The sequence below is a fragment of the Poecilia reticulata genome, chromosome 8 (genome assembly GCF_904066995.2).
Source record: "Poecilia reticulata chromosome 8, P_reticulata-male-v2, whole genome shotgun sequence".
NCBI classification, from domain to species: domain Eukaryota; kingdom Metazoa; phylum Chordata; class Actinopteri; order Cyprinodontiformes; family Poeciliidae; genus Poecilia; species Poecilia reticulata.
This window is the reverse complement of record NC_088837.1, coordinates 19,026,580-19,047,619: the sequence shown is the minus strand read 5'-3', so window position 1 is coordinate 19,047,619 and position 21,040 is coordinate 19,026,580. Positions and strand designations below refer to the sequence as shown.

The 21,040-nt window shown below is 38.3% G+C and overlaps 1 protein-coding gene across 1 annotated transcript; it reads left to right on the top strand.

Annotated features, from left to right (window-relative positions):
• The first annotated feature begins 2,754 nt into the window (after positions 1-2,754).
• Positions 2,755-13,682, top strand: micall2a (mical-like 2a). Its single transcript, XM_008415913.3, has 17 exons — positions 2,755-3,202; positions 3,409-3,457; positions 4,441-4,582; positions 4,690-4,856; positions 4,936-5,066; positions 5,147-5,638; positions 5,716-5,900; positions 6,745-6,805; positions 7,245-7,432; positions 8,393-8,497; positions 8,637-8,701; positions 8,859-8,982; positions 11,332-11,434; positions 11,584-11,657; positions 12,204-12,318; positions 12,409-12,455; positions 12,535-13,682. The coding sequence occupies exons 1-17, from the start codon at positions 3,060-3,062 to the stop codon at positions 12,612-12,614; spliced, it is 2,271 nt and encodes a 756-aa protein (XP_008414135.1). The 5' UTR covers positions 2,755-3,059; the 3' UTR covers positions 12,615-13,682.
• The last annotated feature ends 7,358 nt before the right edge of the window (positions 13,683-21,040 follow it).

Below are 21,040 nucleotides of genomic sequence, written 5' to 3'. Positions count from 1 at the left end.
AATACAAAAAAAGGTAAAAAGAGTGCAAATTTTGCTCAGTTGTAACGCTGGACAAAATCAGCGTTAAAACCGAAGCGTTAGACTGATGGGAACCACTGAAAAGGTTTGTGTGGCTCACCAAAACCAAAACTCACAACTGAATTTGAGTTGTGTTCACTTATTTATTTTTATTAACTTGTGAAGGAGAAAAAACTCACAATAGTTATAAAAAAATCTGCAATTACTTCATCATTTTTCTTCAATTAACATTTGAAAAAAAAATATGATATGCAATAGAAATATCTTGTTAGTGGTGGGGTGTGTTTGCGTGTGTGTGTGTGTGTGTGTGTGTAGAGAGTGTTCACCGGGCACCGTAGGGAAACATAAGGGGCACAAAACATAAACCAACCCCCACTACACCCGCCGGCCTTTCGTCATGGCACCACTGATTTATTTCAGTTTGAATTTTCAGTGTAACATATCACAATTGCATCTGTTGAATGAGGTTAGAAATTCTCCACTTTATTTAACATCTGGTCATTTTATTTGGACTTTTGTCTCCGAATGTAGTTTTCAGCACATCCTAAATGTGATTGATGGTATGTTAATGGAACGCTCCACTGTGCTGAAGCTCTATCAGATAACAATGACAAATGACAAATGCTAACATCGGGGCAATGCAAAAATAGGATACAGTCAAGTAATTTCTAAATGAGTTCACTAATGACATCCCTGACCTCTTAGGTTGCAGCCAGGATGTCTGCATGTAAGAACACAGTCCTGTCAGGAAAAGGCGGAAACAGCTAAAAAATGAAATCATGAATCCTGGTGCTATTGAACAGATAAACTCCACAGACGACTCTTGACTATTCCAGGAGCTGCTAAGCAATTAGGTTCTTATTCTTGTCTTTATTGTTAATTCCACACTTTCCAAAAACACCTGTAAAACTACAGAGGATAAGTCTGATTTTACCCTTAAATAAATACATCCAATTATTTATTTGTCTTCAGAATCACAGATTGGATCTCAGAATTACACCAGTATTAAACCTTTTTTTTTTTTTTTAAGTCATACTCTAGACAGGATAAAAGGATAAGCAAGAAAAAAAGGCACTTCTTTTGAAGATTTGCTTTGCTGATTCTAGTTTGAATCTTCTTTAAAGAGTCATCTTTAGGAAAGTCCTCATACAGTGCAGTGAGATACTGCCCCCTTCTGGGCATTAAGGCACTCCCACAAGCAGAAGAGATGGGGTGGTTTAGGACGTCAATCTGCAATATTTACATTCACTTAAAATAAATTTACAAAATCAAGTAGGTTGCATATTTCTTGGCAATGTAAAACTGTTTGCTTTAGCAGCCATTGTCTAAATGTGGTACAATAGACAATAACTTATAGTAGTGACAGTTTTTGAGTGAATGAGGTCAGTCTGGGTTACTCACATTTTATAGACTCAAATTAAGCTCGGGTCTCACACTAATTATATTCCCTGAGTCAGAGGTTTGAACTCTGTCTGACAAGATCAGTGGGTCAAATTTTGCTTTTCTAAATAGGTTAGATCCAGTTTTTTTTTCCATGTCAATGTGGAATGAATCTGCCCCTATTCCAGCCTTTTTTATATCCTCTATAATGTTTATTTATCTCACTTGTAATATAAGCATTGTTATAACAGTTTTTCCTTATTTATGCAGTTTAGGATATGATAATACACAAAGAGGTGCAAGTACAGCGGGACTAGTTGTAAAATGCTAACCTGCTTGACAAGTACAATAATAGTGAATGTATAGGTCCACAATCTCTATGCAAAAAAATAAAATAAAAAATTGAAAAATCAGTTTAATCTTTATGAAAATGAAGCGTTTTGCTCTGATGAGCAAACAAACAGTTTGTTGTAAAAAAAAAACTGATCTGGTATCAACTAATCTGAATTATCATTACTCATATTTGATCACACAAATGTGAATTTTCTCATATTTGACCCAAATTATGTGAGCTCGGTTTAGCTCTTACGGTGAGTAGTTTGTGCCATTTGGCAATTATAAATCATGCAAGCAAAGAACATGTGTGGAGTTCCACAAGGCTCCATTCTTGGGGCTACTTTTACTGAATATTTATGCACAATCCCTAATCACTAAACGTGTCCATAGCGAGAAAACCTCCAAGTCTGTGTTAACACACAATTTAAAATTAATTACCGTAAAACTAAATACATTTCAATGGTGCTTATTGGATATGAAATATCTAATCAGGTCAGAGACCAAAAACTGTTGCCTTCTCTAAAAAACAGGAATTAAAACATTATTGTTTACAACAGCTTTCCAATAGGCTAATTAAAAGATGAATAAGTGGCTTACAAGATGTATTTTACATTTTCCTTTTCATAAGATGCTAAACATTTTCTCATTCATTTGATGTACTTCTTGTTATTGATGTGTTTTTTGTTCCTTTACGTTCCTGTAAACTACAATACATTATTCTAAGTAGGAATACCTCGTCTTGTCTCAGAAGGCGAAACATCTTTCCAATAATAAGGCTGTCAGAAATTGTAACAACCCCTAAATGTTGAAATTCCAATGCAATGAACTCCAGCTTTGCTGCGAAAATGATATTAATTAATGTCTGCTCCGCTTTGTGTTGGTTTTAGGTTGAACAAAGTCAATTACATACATTAAAACATCCAGCAGTTACGCGGAAAAGCACATAAATCATTAATAAAACGTTTTTTGTGTGTGTGTGTGTGCGTGTGTGTGTGTGTGTTTAAGCCCATTTAAGGGCGAGTTTTAATCAGCTGCTGTGAATGACGGACTACCATGCCTATGCCAATTAGTGTAATGAGCTGAGAAACCCACACCACTACCAGCAGAAACTCTTCCCGGAGAGTCAGCGGCTAGTCAGAGCAAAAGCGAAGGAAACAGGACGCAGCTGCAGCCGCACAGTTCACGGTCAAACCTCCGAGCAGGGAAACTTTGTTTTTCAAAAAAAAAAAAAAAAAAACTCCCCTTTCCTTTTCCTCCACCACAAACGCTGAATGCTCCGCCGGTTTAGTCTGCTCTGAGTCTGAGGGAACCGCGTCGCTGGAAGCATGGCAGCCATCAAGGCGCTGGAGCAGTGGTGTAAAATTCAGTGTGATGGTTACAGAGATGTTGCCGTCACTAACATGACGACTTCATTCAGGAACGGACTGGCGTTTTGTGCTCTTATACACAAATACAGACCGGATCTCATGTAAGTATTTAACATGTGTCAGATTGGATTATTTCTTTATTGTGTCTTGGAACAAAGACGTTCTGCCACCCTCAACAACTGAATGGGTTGCTGAGCTGTCCTGAAGATGAAATGTTTTAAGAAAATATCTTTACTAGTTTTAATGAAGTTTTCACATCTGTGTAACCTCGCTGTAATTCATTTGTTTTGTTGTCCCCCCCCTTCAGAGATTATGACTCACTAAAAAAAGAGGACGTGTTTGAGAACAATAGACTGGTAAGACGTGAAGTTGTTCAACATTTAGTTTAGAAAATGAAGCAAATTTTAAACTGAAGCAAACCTGAGATGTGTTCCAAAACACACATTTTTATTCAAACCAGATGCATGACTGCACAGGCAGTAGTGGGCAATATTTGTTCTGTCCCTGGCATTTCTGTTGCTCGTTTAATATTTAGCTGTTGGTACATTTTTCATAGCACAGTCTACATTTTCACTTCAGATCTTCCTGCATTTATATATTTAAGCTCATTTATTTGGCTAACCTCTGGGTGATAAAGGTTGTTTTAGTCGTCTGCCATGGTAGCGGTTTCCTCTGAGAGTTGGGTCTCCTGCAGAGTACTACTCTTTGTATTACTTCCTGACAGTCAGCAAAAAACAAACCTGATCTCAGGGGAATGGCTGTCCAGCCTATTCATTTTGAATGAAGCTTTCTGTCATCTGTTATTCGATCCACATCATGATGGATCTCTCTGTACTCTTCAGTGTCGCAAGACAAACCGATTTGAGGCCAGGGAGTAGAATGTTTGATTAGGTCTTAAACTTCTGTTAGTACCCCCTGTGCTGAAACATGAGTGAAGTAATTTACACTCCTCTATATTTCATGAACAGTATCATGTTGCTTATGGTTTTTTTTTTTTTAAATCTTGAGTAAAAAATGTGTCAGTTGCCTGTGGTAAAGGTAGCGTTGCCTGCTTTAATTGTTACCAAAGGAGGTGCGTCTAGACTGATAAATGAACAATGCCCTGGTACAATTCCCCACAAGCTGGCAGGAAGTTGCATTCATTATTCACCATCCTTTTTTTTTTACCTTTCTGAACCTCAGTACTGAATGCTGCCACTCTATTTAGTTACATTGTTAGATGTACAAGAAGTTACTGAAATAATTATTCATTCCTAGGATAAAGTCTTGCAGTATCTGTTTTTGTGTCGTGTGGCTAGACTGGCTCGTACATTACATTTGCAACATTTATTTTCTTAAGGCCTTTCAAGTTGCAGAAGAGAAGTTGGGCATTCCAGCTTTGTTGGATGCTGAAGACATGGTGGCTTTAAAGATCCCTGACAGGCTGAGCATTCTAACTTATGTGTCTCAGTACTACAACTACTTCAAAGGACGACCTCCTAGTGCGTATTTTGTCCTTGGAAATTCTTTGTTCCATAAAAAATGTCAAACATTGGTCATATTTGTTGGAGTGTATCTTTCATTTTAATAAAGTGCAACTTCTTCTTAGTTGGTGGAGTCAAAAGGCCAGCAGAGGGCTCCAAAGAAGAGCCATCAGAGAAGAAGAATCAACCAGTGGTTGCCAAAATGTCGGAGTCTAAATCTGGCGTGGAGAACTGTTTACCTTCCACTGTCACCGCTCGCAAATCGCCAAAGGTGGATGGAGATGCTGCTGAGGTTAGTTTTGTTTGTCTTTTAATTAATTATCAGTCAATAGATTAAGTTTTTTCATTTGAGTTTTTTTTTTTTTCCCCAGAGGGTGGTTTTGGCTAACAATGTAAATAAGACTGGAACTCTTAACAGCAAATGTGTCGCATGCAAGAGTCACGTCCATCTGGTGCAGAGACACTTTGTAGAAGGAAAACTCTACCACAGAAGCTGTTTCAAGTAAGGGAAGTCTATTATGGGGAATTTTTTTTGTAATGGTTCTTTTTTCCATTTGTAACATAAATACTAACTTTCCTTAGGTGCACTGAGTGCTCCTGCGTACTTCATACAGGCAGCTACAAACCTGGGAAGAGTCCAGGCACGTTTGTCTGTAGCACCCATCAGAACAGTTCCAAAACCTGCCTCTTGAACGCAACTGGATCATGCTATTCAGCTGTGCCACCAAACTGTGCTGCAAAGACTCTTCTGGCACCACAAACTGTATCCTCTGTGCTATCGGCCCCAATCAATGCTGTGCCAAAGTCATTAAGTCCTGCTCCAAATTCCCAGTCTTGGACAGCCTCAGCCCAGAAGACTCAGGCAGCCCGGCAGAGGTTTTTTCAAACTGTGCCGCAAGTTACAGGATCTTCACCTGGAAATGGGAAGCCCATCATGTCCTCTGGAGATCCAAAGGGCCCTCTGAGTTCTGGTGATGGAAACGAGGCTAGGCAGATGATCGGAAAGAAACCAGGTGGGGAAAACTGCAACAATAACAACAAGAACCTGTTCACCATCAGATCTGCAGAAAGTCGGCAAGTATCACTACAATAAAGTCACTTTCTGTGAATATGGACTTTATTTGATTACGAAGACTTTCTTTCCTTTGCAGATTTTGCGTTGACCCAGTTTCAAAAGACTTCCCTGGTTTGAGGAAGAATAAAGGCAACCAAGACGCAGCAGGGAACCGGGAAAGACAAACCGGTACCAGCCAAGCAAACAACGAGGAATCACAATGTCTGAAGACTATCAACAAGGACAACGCCAGGCCAACAGCGGTACACATGACGGCCAAAGGTACGCTCCATGCAATTTCAGTTTACTTGTTCTTGATCCACTATTTGACATGTTGCCAACCCCCCCAACACCTCGGCCTCATTCTTTCTGTCTGCCTGAGACATTTATAGAAAACAAAGCTCTTTTGTCATTGCTGCCCCATTTTACACAGCCAGAGCATTTGGCAGGCTTTTAGCTGACATCTCTGTCTCAAACTAATGAACTTTTATTGAACTGTCATTCTCCTGGGATTGATGCATGTGAATAGTTGTCAGTGGGTTTGAAGACTGGCACATAATTGTTGGATTTAATTGTGAATGCCATCAGAGCTGTTTAATATTTATTTATTTATTTATATTTTTACAGTGACAAGTCTTTTGGACTTGAAAATTACCTGCTTAGTTATATGTACCTTGAGAATCCTGCAAATTACAAAATGTGGTTTGGCTGTCTTTCGGGGAATTTTTGCGTGTACACAAAGATGATTTGCCAGTCTCTTGAGTGAGATTTCAAGATGCTAGCTGCTGTGGGGGAAACGAAACAAAATCATTGCAAGCGTGACTGTTTCAAAGAAAGATATGAAATGATGGCAATAGTTAAAGTTTTTGAGTTATACTTGAGGTCTGGTGGCTCAGAATGCGATATGCCAAATCATTTTTTTTTAAAATCACACATGTAGTAGAAGTGTGTGACAGGCCTTCTGTTAGTTGTAATTTGTAGTGCTGCCTGTAGATGACTCTATACTACAGTTTTTTTTTGTTTTTTTTTTTTCAAAAACAGTTTACTTCTGACCATGCAGACAGGCTGTTTTAATGTCATGTTTGCTTTTTTTTTTTTTTTTTTTCCCCCCTTATTGTTTCTACAGGTCCCGTCTACCAGGATTGGCAAACAAATCTCACACCAGTGAAAGCTGACCAAGGATTAAAGTACGTGTTTGCAAGTATATTAATATTCACTAATTCTAATTGGTTCAGACACAAGTCCAGGGGTCGCATTAGTGAACTAAGTCTTGGAGGAATGTACGTGTCTGACCTCTCAGCTTATCCACTCTCTAGAATGCAGACTCGCCGATTTTCCTCCATTCCTCTTGTTGTTGACTGGCTCAGAGTTCAGCCGCTTGCTCTGTCTCCCATCTTAACAAGCCCCAAGGAGTGCCTGGCCTGACTGTCTATACGCTAACTCTTAATTTTAACCCCTCTGTTCAATGTTTCATCACTCTTTACATCATTTTAACATTACAAAATACAAGGTGAGGCAGTCTAATCTGTTTTTCATTCTTTAAAATCTTTAAAGCATTTGTTGTTTTTTGGATTTTGTTGAACTGGTTTTTTTTTTGTTTTTTTTTTAACTGTTTCTCTTCTGCAGAGCTTGTCAACCTGAACATCCTTCACTTTGCTACACAACCACAACTTCATGTAATGTTCCCATTAGTGCAACAAGGCGTCCCGCAGGTCAGACACCTGCACTACCTCCAGTTGCCCTTGGTCTGTCTGTACCCATGTGCTTAAAGGAAGTCAATCCCAGGAAACCCCTGCCTATTTATGAAAGCGTCGGTGAGACTTTTGTTTGCATGATGATTACATCCAGCAATTGTAACACACGTTGTGCTTTTGATATATTTTAGATTTTTTTAGTTTATGTAGTTCCAATTCACAATTGATGTCACTTTGAGGCACTGGGATTATTTTTCCCGATTCAAATTTGTCACGTTCATTCCAGTCTGACACAATTGTGTTTTTTATCCATGTACATACCGTTCAGTTCAAATATAATTGATTTCAATGCACAGCTTCATTGAGTCAATGCTACTGTAATGAAATGACTTTTTACAGCCTCTGGAAAATGTATGCAATCATGTTAATTTTAAAATGAAAACTTCAAATCAATTAACAATATGAACATCACCTGAAATCCTGTGTAGCTAAACATAACAGCAGTATTCTGTGGCATCAGAACTATTGGCTAACATAGTCTTTTATTTTTTTAATTGCACCACAAGTCTACATTCAGATAAACTTCTGTACATTTCCTCGGATCTGATTTTATCCTATTATCACATGCAAATTGGAGGGAAAAAAGTAAAAGTTTTCTAACGGGCAATGCACTCTATTGTACACGGTCGGTATTTCTTGTCTAGCACCTCTGAAATCAAAGTGGGTATTATGAGCCATGTCAGAACATGAAAAGGTTACATTATTTTGCATAATCAGTCTAATGTACATTTAAGTTGCAACTAAAAATAATAGAGAATGAATGTTAAAACGGCTACGTTAAAGGCAGAAGATCAGATTTTCATCAGGGAAACGAAAACCTCGACTCAAACTTTCCTAAAATGTTGCCAGTTGACTTGTAGTTTCAACCAGTGGTGTGAACTGAAGAGTGATACAAGAGGAACATCTGCTCCATCATGGGCGTAGGCAGATGTAAATGTCGTTGCTGAGATGAATCTCTTGCAAGCTGAACTTCTGAACTGCCAATCTAAAATGTGTAAAACCTTCTGTTCCTCTTCTTAGGCTTAAAACAAGGTAGTTGCTCACCTGTGAAATCCCCACTCAGACCTCCAGCTGTGGAATCTATTAATTCAACAACTGCTTTAGACATTCTCGAGAATCCTTCAGGTTGGTTTCCACTTGCTTTTAAAAAATGATCAAAGCCAGATGGTGTGTAGATCTTGAGTTTTTGTAAGTCAATTTTGACAATGCTGTCTGAAAAGCTGGCATGAAAGGACCATCTAATCCTGTTTTATCTACCTCTTAGCTGCTAAAAAGGGAAAGTATTTGTCACCCACCGCCGCCTTCAGGACTGAAATGAGGTCACCCTCTGTAAGTTCCCTCCATTAAGTATCTTAAGAGATTAATTAACACTTCCGCAAATAAGCTTTCATTACATTCTTAGTGAAAAATTGCGGAGCTTCTTTAGGTTAAGAGTAAAAATTTATAATTAAAATAATCCTGCCTTTTTTTCCCCCTCCCCAATCAGTGGATGTTTCATCACATTCCGGTAGAGCAAATTGAGAAGGAGCTGGATGATATTGAGATGAACCTGGTTCAGCTGGAGAGGGAGGGCGTTGAGCTGGAAAAGCAGCTCCGCAGCTATGAGGAAGGTTGGTTAGCCTTTTCCAAAAACTGACACATATTGCACTTGTTTTTATGTAGAAGAATAATTTAATCTTTCTGCTCGGACGCTTTTGGTGTTGGATTCTTTAAGAAGATGCCATTTTGTGTTTTCTGTTAAAGAAACGTCGCTAAAATGTTCCATTAATTGCATCCAATAATTGGCACTCAGGTCTGTATCTCTCCATCCTTAATGTTCCTGCTGTTGCCTAATGTTTTTACGCTGGCATTTTAGATGAGCTTCACTTTTCATGTCTTTTGGTCAGACATGCATTGGTCTTGGAGGTGAATAATCCACTGTCCACTCAGTGGCCACCACTTGCTTATTTGCAGCAACTGATATACACCCAAATATATTTTACATTTGTATGGACTTCTGAATCCCGGGGGGATATCTGAGTTGTGCCCCGATTGCCTCACACATTCACTCACTGTCTGCAGGGTAAATTACCTGCCATCTCTATTACAGTTATTGCTGCCAAATGAGGTGAGAGGCACAGCCAGCCCACAGAGATGCAGTCTCTCCTTTGTGGTTGTGGGAGTGGGGGGGGGGCTGATTGCTTTGCTCAAGGTCAACATGACTGGGGTATTGCAATATTAAAATATTAAACTTTCTAGCTGTATAAACTCTCTATGACTAATGTCTATTGGGATTTGATGCACAAAGCCAGGACCAAGAGGTGACAAAATGTATTTGGTTGTAGGCAATCCCTAATTACAGCGCCAGCGTTTTATGCTGAATTGTAGGTTTATGTGAGTTATGAGAGTTCTAACTGCCTGGACACTGCATCAGGTGTGACCTATTAGCAGCAGAGTCCATCTAGCTGGTTAAAAAGGAAATCCAAGGCGTCAATGTCTGACCACTAATGCCTGGTATCATACAAAATCTTGTCCAAGCAGTCCATTTTGATATTGTGCACTGTGATTGAAATTATGGTTACCATTCGATAGAAAGACAGCGTGTTACTTTAACTTTGTATATTTTTTGTTTCTTCTTTTAATATAATTTGTGCCCCTCTTTATATATTGTCATTAGAATTGTGAGCATGTTGGAAGGTTTGTAAGGGTATTTCTAGACTATCAGTTATCTCTGTCAACTTGTATTTATATTACTTTTCTGGTTTTAAGGTTGGTTTCAATAGAAAAACCTTAACTAGATTTGGGACTGAGTATCAAATTAGTCAAACTGGAATTATCAAAGTGCATAGGAACCATTGACTAAACAAATGTATCCTGGGTCAAGACAAGTACCTCTTATGGGGGGGACAAAGTACATTTTGTTTAATCTACCAGTTCATCTGTAGTCAGTCCTAAAGCTTTGACCTATAAACGACTTGATCTTTAATCAGATTTTTAACTGGTTTCATTTTGATCTCTAGTGTGGGAAAAACCATATGACACAGATTCTACAATGTCATTCTTCATTAAAACAAAGATGAACAAAATGTAAGAGTTCAGCTCAAACTCTAAAAATTCTCCTCACCATGGCAAGATGAAGCTATTATTGAAAAGTACTGTACCTCTTAAGACCATTATAGGGGCTCTGTAACGGCCTTTAACTCATGTTGATTTCCATACGTCTCTCTTAATCTCTGTCTTCCGGTCTTTTATAAATATTTAAACAGATCAGTTCATTTTTTTTCTTTTTAAATATCTTAAGTTGGTGATCAAAATCAAATCTGAGCTTCATTTTGAAAATTTCTCCCTTGATCTCAATGCACTCCTGCTTGATTGAAACGGTATAATAGTAGACTGTTAGAACTGAACATTTTAGAGCACCTTGTGATGCTCAGTGTTCAGATCAAATAAGAAAGTTAAGCACTTATGTTTTATAGGGAAGTAATTACAATAACTTTTACAGAAAAAAATGTTTTGCATTATGTGCATTTCTGTCCCAAACTTAAAATTCACAGAAATCTAATCTGTAAATGATTTAGTCAAAACAAGCCAATCACCTTTTAAAAATATAAAATATTCTTTGTGCTCATTTTTAAATTTATTCACATGAATGGCACAGATGAACCCTGTGCTCTTCAGGATTCATCTGAAGAGCACATTTCTGATGATGTACATAAATGCTTAGTTTGTCCCGGCAGGAAATCCTTTACTCCAGTTGGTCACATTTAAATGAGATCTGTTGACTTGTATCAGCCACCCAGAATAAATTGCACTAAAAAAAAAAAAAAATCAATGGAAGCTTTGACTAAAATAATTTTTAGTACTTTAAATGAACTGCCCCTTATTGCTGTGTACATATTAGTGGCTGTAAATTGTACAACTACTAATTCCAGAACATTAATATCTTCTGAAATGCAACTTGTGCATCAATCTGTTTGCAGAGGGAGAAGGGGACATATTAATGGATCCACTGATGGTAGCCTGGTTTAACCTCATTCGCAAAAAACAGATGTACATCAGGAAGGAATCTGAGCTTGTTTACCTGTGAGTAATACTTTATAAATGCGTTTAAGTGTGTGTGTGGATATACATGTGAACTTGTTTCAAAGCTAAAAATACCACAGACTTGTGACCGTAAAACACAAACTGCATAATTTAAGATGTCTGGCGGCTTAATGAGCATTTCACTGCAGAGCCAGGACTCAGGAGCTGGAGCAACAGCAGCCAGGAGTGGAGGGAGAACTTCGGCGGCTGCTGGAAAAGCCAGGTAGAACTGGGACCACCAAGATTTTTAACCTGCTTCCGACCCAGACAGGCCTTTGTCCCAATTACGAGACGCTTTGATCACCAGTCTCCATAAGCTGTGGGCACACTGCTCTGATATTTAGGGTAGGGTTAGGTTAAAGTATTCCTGTTAATAAGTAGGAACACCTTCCTACTCCTTTTCAAACGGAAAGGTAGTGGTAAGCTCATTTTTATGTATACACATGTTTTCTCTTGTTTTTATAAATAAATGAATAGTAAATATCTACCATACAATATACTTTGAAAGAGTTGGCTGTGGAATTTGAGATATAAATGATACACTAAATGCATGGTTAGTCTGCTTGGGTTAAGGGAAAAATTTCTAGTTTGCAACAACAAACTGAAGGCATGGAGAGAGAGAGAGCTCTTTTCCATGCAGGCAAACATGATGTGAAAATGTCAGTGTGTAACAAGCCAGCTAATCCATTTGTACAGTTTGAGTCTGGACTTGAAAACGCCTCGCAACAAGATGAGAATCACGACTGTCGTCTATATAATCCAATCGCAGATCACTTGAAGTCCAGAGACGAGCAACACAGGGAGAGGAAGCTGCTGCAGCAACTGATGGAGATTGTGGATGGCAGAAATGCGATTGTGGAGGTGCTTGACGAAGACAGGTTGAGGTAACGTAATGAATGTTTAGGAGTACTTTTAAGAATTTGCCAAGTGCATTTTGTAGGTTTATCTGGAGCTTATTTTTATTTTTTCATCAGGGAAATGGAAGAGGACAAACAGTTGAATAAGATGATGCAAGATCTTGGTAAGCACTTAACCATCAAAACAATACTGATTTTCCAAGACACCTTAATAAGCCATTTTATTTTTTCCGGGGAGAACAGGAGTGAAGAAAAGCAAAACTAAAAGGAAATCCTCCATCTCAAAAATCTTCAAGCGACGAAGTAAAAGGCGGGTTGAATGATGATCGAGGGAATGTTATGTATAACTTTTACAACATTCTTCTAAACAAAAGTCCTGTTTATAAAATTGAAATGAACTAAAAATTGAGCAGTGGTTGACATGTTATAAATTCACATTTAGTTATTTTTCTCTTTAAGATGTCTTTATTTTTTCCTTCCAGGATTTTTCTCACATATTGTTTCACTGTTAAAACATTGTTTCAAGCTTTGTAAAAAAAAAGTATATTTTACCAGAACACTGCACACAAAGACTCCCACAATTTACAAATTTGTTTTAGAAAAGTATGAAATTGATATTCTAACTAGAATTTGATGTGTAATTTTCAAAAAATATTTCTTGCATTTAGTTGAACACTGTCCTGTATTTTAGGTTGTGACCAACATTTTAAAGTCTAAAATACAGAAAAAGTCTGGCTGCTCTTTTATGTGCACGATCCTTCAAAAGTCTTGGTCCAAAATTGAATTATTTAAGTATTTATTTAATAATGGATTTTAACTAATTTACCAAAAGGATATTAAAGGCCTCCCTCATTAACTTCGAATGTGTCTGGAGCCACACATGTTGAGCTGCTGCAGGCTGTGGCTCATCTCCCGCTGTACTGTAGGTGGCAGCCTGGGTATGCAGTATCACAAGGCAAGAACTTGGGGAAATCCAATTTGCCACAGTACAGACAGTTAATTTCTTTGCTAATTTTATAAATGCCACAAAAAGTGTTCTGCTGTGCTGATGCAATAACATTATGTGAAAGAGGATTAGGCAGAGCTGTAGCTCATGGCTGAGGAAAAGGCTTACAAACTATAGGTTGTATTAAGCATTTTATCTCGAAACCAGGTTTAATTAAACATTACTCTTTGCTGATATCTGCATCAGAATGGCTCCATACCTGAGCTATTAAAATGTTCAAAGGACATGTGGAGTTGCTCATCTGTGAAAATGTCTTTTTGCTGTGTTTGTGATAAAATGTTTTATAATTTTACACCCTAAAGGTGCTATTAAACCGTATGTACACTTTTCTATTTATAATTTAAAACTTGAAATCTATTCAATAAAAATCCTTTTAAGACTGCTATGCATAGTGACTTTTTTTTTCTTTTTACCCAGATTAAACTTGGGTGATCCCTTCTTCCTTTAAGAGTGTTTTGCGGTTTGATGCAAAAACGAGACGCCCGTATGGAAGGCTAAGCGTTGACTTGAAAACAGCATTACGTTTTGCTTTTAACAAAGCCTTTTTAAAAGCAAAGTTAAAATGGATGCAATAAACCGATGACAGTAAATTAACAACTCTCCTCTCATTTTGAGATGCATGAAATCGTGATCACAAACTTGGAACAAAAATCTTTCTAGCTGAGCAGAGTTGGGGATGATATTGGTACAAAAAATGAAAAACGCCACGCGTGATGTGGGTGACAGTCGAGACTGAATGTGTGATATTAGAGTTAATTAAAGCTTTGCGCCCCATCTACTGCGAATGCTTGCACTTCTGCAATTAAGAATCAAAGGCGAGGGCTTAGTGTCGGGTGGGGTTTGGGTGGTGGGGGTGTCTAATACACGGCTTTAACAGGAATGGGGACCTGATTTGCCGAGCTCCTAGCGACAAGCATTAACAACAGCCTCAAATTAGAGGTACATTAATATTCATAAGTAAAACAATTCATCCTGTGAATGTGTGATGAAATGGAATCCTCTGAGGTGAGCTCTCGTGTCCAGGCTGCCATCATTCATTAAAATATGCCATTACCCATGAAGTGCTTAATCTTTATGAAACAGTGGTAAAAATCAGTTTGAGGTGGAATCTCTACAACTGTTGAGCACATCTTTATATTGTTAATCCTGTACATTTTTTAGGACTGTTAATGCACTGACAAAATACACTTGGATTTTATTTTTATTTTTTTTTGGATGAGGATGCATGAATTATTAGAGGTTTAGTCAGTGTAACGGTTTTTACAGCCTCGTGCAGCACGATCTAGATTTTGCTTCCTCTTGTTTCAGCCCCTGCCAGATTCTCTGCCACTAGCCTGTAATTATGATCCTCGAGGTAATTTTATCAGCCTCATTAGCTCTGATGAGTAAACGAGAAGCGTGCTCCTAATTTATTGGCCATTCAGGATAGAGGTTTTATTCTCATCAGAGAGATCATAATATTTGTAGAGAGAAAAAGGGAGGGAGAGATGCACACAGTTGTCAGTTGCACGTCTCTTAGACCAACACTGAAATCGAGGCTTAGAACAAGTAGTCATTCTGTGTTAATAAGTGTGCATTTTATTTAACAGGTGACACTGTGACGAGCAAGCCTTAAATAATAAAAAAACCCCGCAAGTTTCTTGATTCAGGCAGTATTTTCAATGAAATGCATTTAAGTTTATCTTCCTGCACAAAAATGAGATTCTCACACTTCTGAAAACAAAATTGCATTGTTTTCTTTGGCTGTGGCGCGCTGTTGAGTGGAGATTATCCATTTACTGTTGGAGAATGCGTTGGGAGAGCAGGGGTAAATACGCTCACAAAATTCGGTGAGTGTGTGTAGAAATTTGCATTGAGGGGAAATTATGCATGCTGGCTAGTGGAAATGAAATGTATAAAGTCCATGACTGGTAGGACTTGACAAGTGCAGCTTTCATCCATCTCAAATGAATAATTTTCACTTCCCTTAAACATCCTTAATCCAACCATGTTATCAGCGGGCATGCAGGATCCTGCCAGACTTTCCTCCTTAACGGCACAGCAACTTTCAACTTGCCAGAGATTCTGCTCTGCAGTTTCTTACCACATGGTCTTAGGGACTCGCTCTTATCCCTCCCTGCTGGTTTTGTGGATCAGTGAAATTCCTTCAAAACACAATATATACATAACGCAAGTCTTAATAGATAGCGGAATGTCTCACTCTACCCTCCTCTGTGCTGCCTCAGAGGTCGACTTAATGCACTGTATTTTACCTCTGATTCACACTGGCAGGGAACTCGGAGGATGGTGGCTAAAAAACCTATTTGCTCAGTGGCCCTTTGTCCTCTATTTCAAATTTCAGTGACAGACCCTTCCATGCTTGTATAATGTGGTCTGGAATTTCGTTTGGCTGTAAAGGGATAAAGGAAGATATTCATGGTAAATTACTCATTTACAACCCAGCATTTAGACTTATTTCCAGGGATATTTTCTTGTCGTCTTTGCTGGGGGAAGAAAAAAAAAAAAGGCGCTGGAAAATACCCTGCTCAGCATCCCAATCCTTTTAATTTATGCGACGTGCCACATTTTCTTAACGCCACCAACAATAAACAATGAAATGTGTAATTGCTGTTTATGCTGCTAATCCGCGTGATAGCCTCTAATATGAAGGGTTACCTGGCTATTTTCAATATCCGTGCTCTCAGAAGCCTCGGCTTGCGATAAGAATATTAACCTCATCAATTTCAGGTAACTTTCAACGCTTTAACATCTTGTCTCTAAGACCTACGTGTTAGCAGGAGTCTCAGCCTTGGCATTTAGTGACATTTTAAGCCTTTTAACAGAATCCAGACAGGGATTTGCCGTTTCCACCAAAGGAAAATAATTTATATCCTCCTTTCTGAGAAACTGTGGGTAGAAGGATTAAATGCACCAGAGAGATTTGTATGTGGTGCAAGTAAAACAATATTGTGACTCAGTTGATTCATTTCCTCCCTTCCACTTTCATACTTTTAGCAACTCCGGAGCCGTTACTCATCAGCCCTGAAGTTGGCTTTGATGCTTTCCTTGTATAATTTTCTCATTTTTGACGTTTTAAGTGCACAGGTCAGGGGAGATGACAGTGCTGTGCGCACTTTGTGCTGCTGAATAAGACTCTGACCAGAATGAATTGTTTTGCATTTAAATGCTCTTAACCTCTGGTACTGAATTGTATTTGAAAAGCATAATGAAGTTATATGCGCGGGCACACGCTCAACATTTCCGAACGACAGTTGGCAACACAAAAGGGCTTTTCTGTGTGCGGGATGAGTTGTGGACTGTGTATCTGCCTGTGTGCATGATGGCTGCTGTGTAGCGGAGACATGCAGGGCTCTGTTCTCTCTGTGAGCAGGCAGCTTTGATGCACTCCCTCTCTTATCTCATGCCTGGCAAGGTTAATGAAGTGGTGGCACTTTTGGAGGAAGTAGAAATGGGATGAGTAGCAAAGACCAGAGGAAGCTTGGAGATGAAACGTCCGGCTCTTAGCGACTGTAAGTGGCAATTTTTGGTGAATTACATAGACAATAAGGAAAAGAGGTTGTCATCCTCTTAAACACAACAGCCTTCTGAATCTGAAATGCTTGATTGCATCTCTTTCAGCCTGGGCATGTGAAATTACATTAGCATTTAGTCATCACTTTTAACTTGATCTGTCAAACATCTCCATATAAGGACATGTTCAGAGCCGTCCTGAGATTGCAACGGGACCCAAAAAGCAGAATTTTAATTGGGGCTCCACTTGTCAGTCACCGCAGCAGAACCAGCGTCTCGTACAAACGCTCCAGTTTTTAAGAATATGTGCTTTGAGTCTGAAAGAAATGATCAAATTTATGAGATCAGAAAACAGGTCTGATCTCATACCTGCTTTCACCAAAATGCCCTTGATAAACTCTTGAAGTTAACCAAAACCTTCTGTTCCATGTCAATGGCATCCCGAGCCATCGAAATGTAAAATCTTTTATGACCTTGATGAGTTAAGCTTAATAGACTATTCCAAAATATATCAGTATCTCTTACTTAACTCATCCCACATTGGCAATAAAAGAAGCCACACCTCTTTTGTCCCCCTTTTTGTTACCCTTCAGTATTGTTACAGACTTGATTTGTGAATGTTTTCATTTCTTTTCTATGTGAAAAGATGTTTTCAAACTATTTTGAAAATTCAATATCGACATTTTGTCGCTGCAACCTTTGGAGGAATGACAGTTCGAGCTCCTATGGTTAATGTCTAAGAGTTAGGTACATCTGCTTTTTAATGCTTTTTTTTTTTTTTACACATTGTTGTAAAAACACACTTTCTTTGCCATTGCAGGCCGTTTTATTTTGAATAACCGCCCTCCACCACCAAATTTACAAAAAAAAAGTTTATTAAAAAGTGAATGTAGGAATACCTAAATCTGGTGGCACTATGTTTTGCTTATTCACAAATTCTTCCAAATTATAAATAAAACAGTTTACGTTTTGTCTAGTTCACACTGGCCGCACAAATCAGAAGCTTTTCTGACAGGCTGGTCAGGCACGTTCATGACTCCTTCCTTGGAATCTGCTTTCAGATGTGAAGAAACAAAAAAAAGTTTCCAAGGTGAATCAGAAAAAAGTCTGACCAACTTGCCAGATTCAGTTGCAGTAAATATTTCTTTCTTATTTTCTTGGCAATGCCCCAGAATGTTTTGTTAGCTTTTTTTATTATTTCATTTCTATCCTGATGGAACATGTTCTGTTACTTCAAAGTTATTAGAACAAGAGGTTTAAAAGTTGATAACTTTAAATAAACTATGAGTATTGGCATTTTCTTCAGGATTTACTTGTTTGTTCTGCCATTTTTAGCCAGTACGCAGCATCCCAATACAAACTCAAACTAAGCAATTCAGAAAACATTGTAGACTTTGCTTTTTTTGTTTGTTTTTTTTACAGGTTCACTTTTGGCAAACATGACTATAACTGTGAAGCTTTGAGATCCAAGCCCTGGTTGCAGCTCCCTGGTGGCCTTTGGGCCTTTAGAGGGGGATCAGCTTGCTTACTCGCTTATTCCTTGGGTTGCCTGGTGTTTATCTGTGTAAATTAAGTTTTGAGCTTGAATCATGATGCACAGCAGAAATGCTAAATAGGAATATATTAAATTTTTGAGCCACATAATTTCAAATATAAATCAATGTGTTCCCCCCCCCCAATATATGCCTCAATCATTGAAAAAGCTTCTGAAAATTTTCCTTGACTTTCTGCGCGACAAGACACAAGCAAAAATATTGGCTTATTTTATTTGTGGAATGTCACCGATGTTGGCTCATGGTCACATCGTAAACAAAGGGCAAAAAATGTCCCTCTAAAATAAATGCAATAACAGCTTATGTACTGCTAATGTTCCATATTCCTTTGCTTATTCTGGTTTTTAATATTTCAATTCCCGTTGCATCTATGAGAGCTAATAGGTAAACAGTCTTGAATGGAAGAAATGAGGCAGGCAGGCCTACATGCCAATGAATTAGCATATAGATGAGTTCATCTCGTACAAATACTGCTCTTTAGCCCAGAACTCCCTGTGCTGAGCAAAGATCATGTATGTAAAGTATGCATGCAGGAAATGTAAATTAATCCATTTCAATCACCATTCAGTCTAATAAGAATTTTTTATTTTTTTTTCCATCCCATCTTTCGTTTGCCCGGTATTGCTCAAATGGCCAGTTAAACTATTGCCCCTCAATGCATCTTAATTGTTTAACAGAATAAAAACAATTTATAAACAAAAATTCCCACATAGCAGACATTAAACTGGTGTCGGTAACAAATTAGCATGAGGGCTGTTGCTTGTACCTCAGACGACACCGAGGTGGCCTATTTTCTTTTTACATAAATAAGCCACCTCCAGTGTTTCTATGGAAAATTATAATGCTTTCTTTCTGTGGAACATACATTTTATAAGTACCATTGACAATATGTTGTTTTATCCTCATTATTGTAATTCTATAAACAAACACCGCCTCTGTGTAACCACGCTATTTCATTACATAGCTCCTGTTAATATGCTAAAAGAAGCTTATAGAATTGGGTCAGCTAATTAAGCAATTAGCTTATTTCAGCTCTGTGGTCAGGCTATTACTAATCTATGGCATTCTGAGCCAAGATCTGTGAAAACCGAGAGCTTGTGTCTGTCTATCCCATCCAGTCTGACAAAGGATCATGTTGGAAGCCTTCCTTCCCCTCAGCAGAAAGGCAGACGACTTGTCTCTTCTCGCTAATGCTCACGTTTCTCATGCAAATCCCCAAAACTGAATAGGCTGTTTATTGTCTAGTTAAGATACTGAGACATTTATGTAGTGTTGTTGAAGTGTTTGCTCTCTGCATTTGCAGCTGTGTTAACACACATGCAATCCCGGACAGATTAGAGTTTTAAAGCCACGATGACTGCTGGTGGCTTTCAGCAGAACCCAGCACACGGTTTCACGCGGGCCTGAAGTGGAACAGCGGAGATGTAAATTTATCACCGGCGTCGTGATGAAAAATTCTCTCTGAGAATCAGTTTAATGTTCTGATTTCAATGTCATTTTCTGTCACGTTTCCTCGCTTCGTTTCAGCAGATATTTTGACAATTTGGCATTTCTGATGTTCTGAAAATGTACCTGTGAAGCTCTTCATTTAAGTGATTAGTTCTTGTTTAATAAAAAGTACAATTTATGTTTTTCTTTTTTGATTTGCAGCACCAATATCTTATATAAAAAAAAAATTGTGGAGCTTGTACGTACTGCAGTTATTACATACACTGTTAAGAAATAGCAGGTAACTGCCAATGTCTGTCTTTTGCTGCCTGAAGAGCCCTGACACAATTGAACATGTACTCCACTTGACCCCTGTAGGTGACCTGTGGTGTCTGACCAGGTAGACTTACATGATAAATACTCTGCCTCCTTACCTGCTTTACTGTGTGTGTGCTGAGAATGACTCTGTTTCAGCCTTTCCATTCAGAAATATTTTCTATTATAACAAAACAAAACAAAAATTCCAAAGATGCTTCAAACTTGGTTTTGAGCAAACCCTGCATTAATTCTTTGCTTGTGGTTATAAATGGCCTCTTCAAATTCAACTCATCTGTTCAGTGTTAATGAAATGATATTGATTAAAACCTCTTTTAAAGCTTGATATATTGGTTTCAACTTCCATTTAAATGTCTACATACACAGTATCAATCTAACTGCAGCAGCAGTCTTAAGCTCATTATGATTGCCATTTTTGCTGCTAAATGAAGAATAATTTTGTCATTTACAACAGGTAAAGGGATGTGCTATTCTAGATGGCTGGTATACTTCTAAACTATAGTATGCTAATAGCATTTTGATGAGAAATCTGACTGAGAAGTGTACCTAATTGAAGCAAAAGGCTTGAAATGCATTGTTAACGGGTCAGAGAGGCACCACTTACGGTCATGATGATGATGTGCAAGGTGTGAAAATGCATTTCCAATCTTCCTGGCTTGAGCCCATCAGTTTCCATTCGGAAGTGTGTGCACTTGTTCATTAAGCTTATGCATATCATCAACTGGTGCATTCATTCTATCAGGCAGATATGGCAGGGATAAAACGATGTGAAGGATGGAAATTCAAACAACCATTCTCATTTGCAAAGGTCATTAAAGCCCAGCATACATTAGAAAATCTGCTAATTATGAAATGGCTTAACTCCACATTCAGTGGGATTATGTCTGCTCATTCAGAGTATGTTGATCCCCCTCCC